This window comes from Tupaia chinensis, unplaced genomic scaffold (assembly GCF_000334495.1).
Source record: "Tupaia chinensis unplaced genomic scaffold, TupChi_1.0 Scaffold000222_1, whole genome shotgun sequence".
NCBI lineage: Eukaryota > Metazoa > Chordata > Mammalia > Scandentia > Tupaiidae > Tupaia > Tupaia belangeri.
In genome coordinates, this window is record NW_006159697.1 from 1427577 (window position 1) to 1434814 (window position 7238).

General features: G+C 46.0%; 1 protein-coding gene across 1 annotated transcript in view; it reads left to right on the forward strand.

Annotated features, from left to right (window-relative positions):
• Window positions 1–3699: 3699 nt before the first annotated feature.
• The window catches only part of ANOS1 (anosmin 1), a 322949-nt gene continuing 319410 nt past the window's right edge, over window positions 3700–7238 (forward strand). The window contains exons 1-2 of the mRNA XM_027771540.1: window positions 3700–3810; window positions 5262–5387. Of these exons, the coding sequence (XP_027627341.1) occupies window positions 3700–3810; window positions 5262–5387 (237 nt within the window). The remainder of the gene's footprint in view (window positions 3811–5261; window positions 5388–7238) is intronic.

Below are 7238 nucleotides of genomic sequence, written 5' to 3' on the forward strand. Positions count from 1 at the left end.
GAAACACACCAGTTGTACGCATGAGCACCCATGATCCTCTGGGCTGGGGGACGGAGCAAGAGGACTCATGACCGGCCCTTAAAGAGGAGGCCTCTCTCTCTCTCTTCCTCTCACACATCCTCCTGTGCACGCTCACGTTCTATCATGAATCAAGTGAAACAGAAACTCCCGGCAACGCCCAGATGAGAGTTTGATTGACTAGCTGGGGGCTTGACCTGAGTGACTACGGTAAAACTGTCCATTGCAGATGTAATGAACAAGTTTACAGATTCTTTGGAAAGCATTACTGATTTTTTTTCTTCTATTTTTTTTTTAGTTGCGCTAGTTGGAGAGAGACAGAAGAGAGAGGGAATGCATCCCCTTACAAGACATGGCCGTGTGGTAATGTCTTCTCCATTTCTCCCTCCTTCCAAGACTTTAGGTACGCACGCATACGCTCCAGAGTGTGCTCTTCAAGCCTCCAGGTCCAGGACTTGAACTGCACACTCGGCCATGTAGGATTCAGCCGCCTTAACTATCAGGCCACAGGCTGACCCAGCGCTACTACATTTTTTAAAATGAGGGACCTGCAGATGACAGAATGATTACATCACTGGATTCCCACATAAACAACCATGGTTTGATCTGGAGCCTTAAAACTCACACCAGGCACGTGTGCATGCGTACCCAAAATCCAGAGAGGAGAATGGCGGAGAAGGGATTGCAGCACGGCCATCACCACCACCCCCCCCCCCGATTTCTAGCTGTCTCTCTCTGTCTCTCTGATGAGTGCACATACCCTATAGCTTTGACCTCTGGGGGTGGGGGGAAACACACAAACAAACAAACAAAAGACAGATTATGTACTCTGTGAGTCATGACTCCTGTCTATGGTTGTGGAGAAGGGACTTTGAGTTCTTTTAATGCTATTCGGTTGTCTTCAGGCTGCAAAAGATTAGGGTACTGAGCCGTGGGGGGAGGAAGAAGGCCTGGTTTTGAAAAGGGAGACACTCCCGGGACCCTAGGACTTGACTGGGAGGCTCTGAGCCCTCACTCACACCCCCACCCCTGCAGAGGTAGAGAGATGGATGGGAGAGCGAGCAGAGAGGTGGATGAGTGGGAGCTGAAGATGAACCTCCCCCAGCTTGTCATTTCGTAAAAGTTCACCCCCGCTTCTGCTGCCTGAGCCCACTTCGGTCTGACTTTTACATTTATTTTGGTCTTGGCTCGAAACGAAACACCAGGCTGTCATCAGAAATTGAGTGCATTAGCATTCAGTGTCTTCGGAAATTTACTGCCTAAAAATCACAGAGAGAACAATGATCTTTTTTTCTCCCCCTCTCCTTTACTGAGCAATTAAATGTGATGAATATGTTATACACAATGGTGACTGTTGGAATTAATAAGCTGAAATGTCGATGCATGACTATTTGTATACTTGACATCTAATAATTACATCATTTATCATAAAAAAAAATCTGGCAGTCTTAAATAGAAAGCATTTATAATTAATTTTCTTGCCCTGGAAAGTCCAATTCATTCCACAGTCAAAAAGAGTCAGTGTTAATTTCTTTTCTATCAGCCGCAGGCCACAAGTTAATGTATTAAAATCAGAACATTTACAATAACAGACTAATTAAATTATTTCCTCTACTGTAGTAGAAAAATGCATGGTTCTTATGCTGATAATCAGTCACCACAATAAATGCCATTTAATTCTCCTTGAAAGTCAAGTTCTTCCCAATGGCAATTTTAAACTGTCAAGTGGGTTGAGAAATTCTGTTTGCGAGAGTAGTAAAGAATATTGACTTTTGCATATCATTATTGTTAATATACTTTAAATGAGACTAATGGGGAGCTCATTAAAACAATATTTTTCAATAGATGCATTTGATCCTTCAGGAGATGAATGAAGTCAGGAGACAGTCTCTTCATTCTGCAGAATCATGAGAATAGGTTTGGAAACGTGTGTGCTGATACACTCTCTCTGGCAAATATAACTTTATAAACAAGATCCATATTTAAAAACAGAAACAGAACAGCTATGGACTTCCGGGCAAGATATGAGTCACAGAACCAGTAGAAGAAAACGTGAGTCTATCAGTTTGAAATCTTCAAAATTCTGGTGGAAGAAAGCAGGTTGTCTAGAATATTTGTTCTGAGAATATGAGCAAGAGAAAAAGAAAATGACAGCGGTGGTATTTGTGGATCAAGGATGTCTATTTGCCTTCTAAAGTATAAGAAAAAGGTGAATGTGTCCAGAGGCTATGAAGGAGGGGGGTGGGAATAGAGTGACTTTGATGTATGGGAACAAAGTTGCGGATAGATAAGAGAAACAATGTTTCCTATTATAAAATACAGAGGAGTGAATCTATTCAACCACAGTTGACAGCCTATTTCAGAGTAGCCTAGAAGAGGGGAGGTTGGATATTCGGAACACAAAGTCACGAGGCATGGTTAAGATGACGGGTCTATTAATTACCCTGATGTCATCATTACACATTGTGTGCGCGGACTGAAAAATCACATTAGATCCTCGCACATCTGTACCATTAATCTAGGATAATAAAAATCAGATAAAAATAAGAAATCACAGAGAAATGTGTGCGCTAAAGAACACATCGCTCCTCGCATGTGTGCCGTTTGTCAATAACTGTACTCAAGCATCTAATTCAATCCTTTACAAAATGTTTTGAAAGCAGCTATTCTTCTTTGCATTTTACAGATGAAAGCTAATTGCATGCACAGGTGGCAAATGTATCCTATTTTAATGCTATGTCCTGTTTACCGACGGACAGAGCCAAGCTGTGAATGTGGTGACGACACAGGCAACGCAACTCCAAAGAACTAGCTTTGGGGTCAAGAGAGGCATCTGTGACCCATCCACAGTGGAACCGGAGCAGCCACTGCAGCGCTGGGTCTCCGTGAGGCGGCTGGGTGCGGTGTGGGGAATCCTCCCTAACGAGTTACAAGGCATGGCCATGAAGTACAGTACTGAGAGGACAAAGCTGGTACTCCTTAGACCCCCACCTCTTGCCAGCGGTGTCCTGAAACTGGAGACCTAGGGCTCTTCCTTACAGACTCTGAAGTGTCTTGGAATATACGTCTCTCCCCACCCAGCCAGGACCCTTGACCTAGGACTTACAGAAGCAGCAAGCAGAGGAACAGGATGGATGCCAGCTCTTTCCGTTCCAGAGAGGTGGCAGTGAACAAAACCAAGCCTCTCGTCTTAATGAAGTTTTTTCTTTTTTTTTCCTTTCCTTCTTTGCTTCCTTCCTTCACTTCCCCTTCCCTTTCTTTTCCTTTCCCTTCCCTTCCCTTCCCTTCCCTTCCCTTCCCTCCCCTTCCCTTCCTTCTCTTCCCTTCTTTCCCTGCTTCATGCTGCCTTACGAAGAAACAACACATTTCTTTTTCTTTTCTTTTTTAAGAGAGATTTTTGCTCTTGCCAGAGAGGCAGAGAGAGAGACAGAAAGAGAGAAATCCCTCCGGCCCCTGAAGGGGATGGCCATGCCACAATCCCTTCTCCTCTACTCTCCTCTCGAGATTTCGGGCACACACACATGTGTGCCTAGTGTGAGTTTCAAGCTGCCAGGTCCAAGACTCGAACTGTGGTTGATCACGAATCTCTATCACTGAAATCCACCCCCGGCCTCAGCTACCCCGGACCATGGGTCGCAGATGGGCACACATGTGCCTGGAATGTATAGGCATGTGCTTGGCATGACCTTGGGTTATGAACCCAGGACCTTTGCACACGGCCTCAACTTTGTAGAGCGTTCTAGTACTGCCACATCACCGCGGCTGGCCTCGTTCACTGAGGAGTCCGACCCGGTGAGGCCCCAGGATCTTCTCGTTCACTTTTTAAAAAATTAAAATATGCTTGTGGAAAGATTATTCTGGGAACCAGCAGTTAGTGTAATGGCTATGTCGCTGGACTCCCACGTGGTTGACCGCGATTTGCATCCCAGACCCGGTGACTTAAAACTCACGCCGGGCGCGTGTGCATGTGTGCCCAAGATCCCAAGAGGAGAATGGAGGAGAAGGGATTGCGGTGTGGCCATCCCCCCCTGGGGGGTGATTTCTCCCTTTCTGTCTCTATGTCTCTCTCTGTCTGTCTGGCGAGTGCACGCGCCCTAGAGCGAAAACCTCTCCAAAAAAAAAAAAAAGAAAGAAAGATCATTCTCATTTCGATTGTGAAATTATTATTCATTTAACTTTAATAGTTTCACATAACCATTATGTTAAGTGCAATGAGCCAGGCACAGAAAGACAAATACTGCATGATCTCTCACTTGTGGAATCTAAAAAAAAATAAATAAAAAAAAAGAAATCTCAGAAAAGCACAGAGTAGGACAGTGGTCTCCAGAGGCTGTGGGGGGAGGGCAAGGAGAGGATAGCCAATGGTCCAGTAATGATCACACAGAAGGACTGGGCGATGGGGACCAGCAGTTAGCGTAATGGCTATGTCACTGAACTCCCATGTAGCTGACTGTGGTTCGAGTCCTGGACCTGGTAGCTTAAACTCACGCCGGGCGCGTGTGCGTGCGTGCCCAAGATCCCGAGAGGAGAATGGAGGAGAAGGGATTGCGGTGTGGCCATCCCCCCCTGGGGGGTGATTTCTCACTTTCTGTCTCTCTGTCTCTCTCTGTCTGTCTGGCGAGCACACGTGCCCTATAGCAAAAACTTCTCAAAAAAAATAAATAAATAAAAAAGCATTGAGCGACGGTCTTGCATAACAGAATGACTATACTAAGTAATTACATCTGTCTTATTTTGAAATAACTGCAGGAAAGGGTCTGGGATGTTCTCACCGCAAAGCACTGGCAACGGTATGAGCTGATGTGTATGCTGGTTTCTCTTCTCTGATCATTACACATTGTATACATGTGTGGAATCATAAATCTGTACAGTTATTATGTGTCTACTGAAAAACAGAAATAAAGATATAGTAAGAGAAATACATTGTACATTGTAGCCTTTCCTTTCTGAAAAAATTTTTGAGACGTTTTTGCTATAGGGCATGTGCCCTCGCCAGACAGAGAGAGACAGAGAGACAGAAAGCGAGAAATCACCCCCCAGAGGGGATGGTCACACCGCAATCCCTTCTCCTCCATTCTCCTCTCGGGATTTTGGGCACGCACACACATGCGCCTGGCGTGAGTTTAAGCCACTGGGTCCGGGACGTGAACCATGGTTGACTACATGGGAGTCCAGCGACATAACTATTACACTAACTGCTGGTCTCTCCTTTCTGAATTTTGGGAGCAATTCTTTTGTTCCAGGATGGAGATGTTTTTGTAGGCATTGAAGAGATCACGCAGACCCTAGACATCTTGTCTACCAAGCACCATGGAGCAAACACGCTTTCCCGGGCTGTCTGTGAAAGCCGGGGTGCCAATTTCCCATACGTGAGCTACTGCAGTCCCCGAGCATCACCTCATATCCCAGGGCAGACCCTCCCCTTCACTGGGAGTCAATGTCCTGGGTGGACCGCACATGCTTCAGCGTTTTGTTTATGCAAAATCAAGAAGTTGGGTGGCAGCTCGCATGGTAGTGAACTAACGCTCTTTCATTTTTCATTTTATTTTGAATTTTATTAATTTGCTATGGGGCATGTGCATTTGCTGAGCAGAGACACACACAGAGAGAGGGAAAGCGAGAAAGTATCCCTGAAGGGGATGGCCATGTCACAACCCCTTCTCCTCCATTCTCCTCCAGGGACTTTGGGTGCGCATGCACATAGACCTGGTGTGTTCTCCTAGCTGCCAGCTCTGGGATTCAAACTGTGCCGTTGGCCATGTGGAATCCAGCTGCTTTAACTGGCATGCCATTGGCTGGCCTAGTGAATTAACACTTTTAGAAATTTCTTTCTGGGCCACTTGGTGGTGTGGTGGTTAAGGTGCTGAACTTCCACACGGTCAACTGTGGTTCAAGTCCTAGACCCGGTAGCTTGCTTTCTCACTTTCCCTTTCTCTCTCTCTGGTCAAAATAAAATGATAATAAATAGAATCAAATACATGATTCTTCTAAAAAAACAAAAAAGAAATTTCTTTCTTCCAGTACCTTAATCTGAGAGAGAGGAGGGGAGGATAAGGAAGCATGTATTGTAAGATGCTGGTCCTTTTGCACGGCAGTCCCCAACCTTTTCAGCACCATGGACCAGTTTCCTGGAAGGTGGCTCCTCCATGGATGGGGCAAAGGCAATGGCTTATAGAAGCACCAAAGCTAGGTCCCTCATAGGTGCAGCTCACAGTAGGGTCCTTGCTCCCATGGGAATCTAACACTGACGCCGATCTGACGGGAGGCCCAACATGGGCGGTCACGTGAGCAATGGCTAGCGGCTGTGAAAACAGATGAAGCTTTGCAGGATCGCCGTGCACTCACCTCCTACTGGGGGCTGAGTTCTTTTTTTTTTTTTTTTGGAGAGGTTTACCCGCTATAGAGCGCGTGTGTTTGCCAGACAGACAGAGACATAGAGACAGAAAGCGAGAAATCACCCCCCAGGGGGGATGGTCACGCTGTAATCCCTTCTCCTCCATTCTCCTCTTGGGATCTTAGGCACGCACGCACACCCGGCTGGTGTGAGTTTTAAGTCATCGGGTCCGGGACGCGAACCGCGTTCAACTATGTGGGAGTCCAGCGACATAGCCATTACGCTAACTGCTGGTTCTCATGGCGGCTGAGTTCTTTTAGGCCACAGGCAAGCCCTGCTTTACAGCTAGGACAGCCGGCAGCTTGGTGAAGGTTGCTCACAGGCTGCCCCGAACTCTAAGATGTCGAGCCACCAGCTCCGTGAATACGAAGGGTCAAGACCTGAACCTGCATCATCTGCTCTGCTCAACACTCCCTATTCGGCTACTTAATCTAAATGAGGTGACTCCTAATCTGGACAACTTTTTTTTTTTTTTTTAATTGGAGAGGTTTTTGCTATAGGGCATGTGGGCTCACCAGAAAGACAGAGAGAGACAGAGACAGAGCAATCCTTTCTCCTCCATTCTCCTCTCGGAATCTTGGGCATGCATGCACACGCGTCCGGCCTGAGTTTAAGCCACTGAGTCTTAGACTTGAAGCACAGTCAACTACATGGGAGTCCAGAGACATAGCCATTACACCAACTGCTGGTCCCCAATCTGGACAACTTCTGAAATCAACAGAAAAGAATATACCTCTTTCCTTCTCTCCCTCTCTCTCTCTCTTTCTTGTTTTTTTTTTTTTTTTTTTTTTTTTTTTTTTTTAATTTTTTTTTTTGTGAGTGTGTG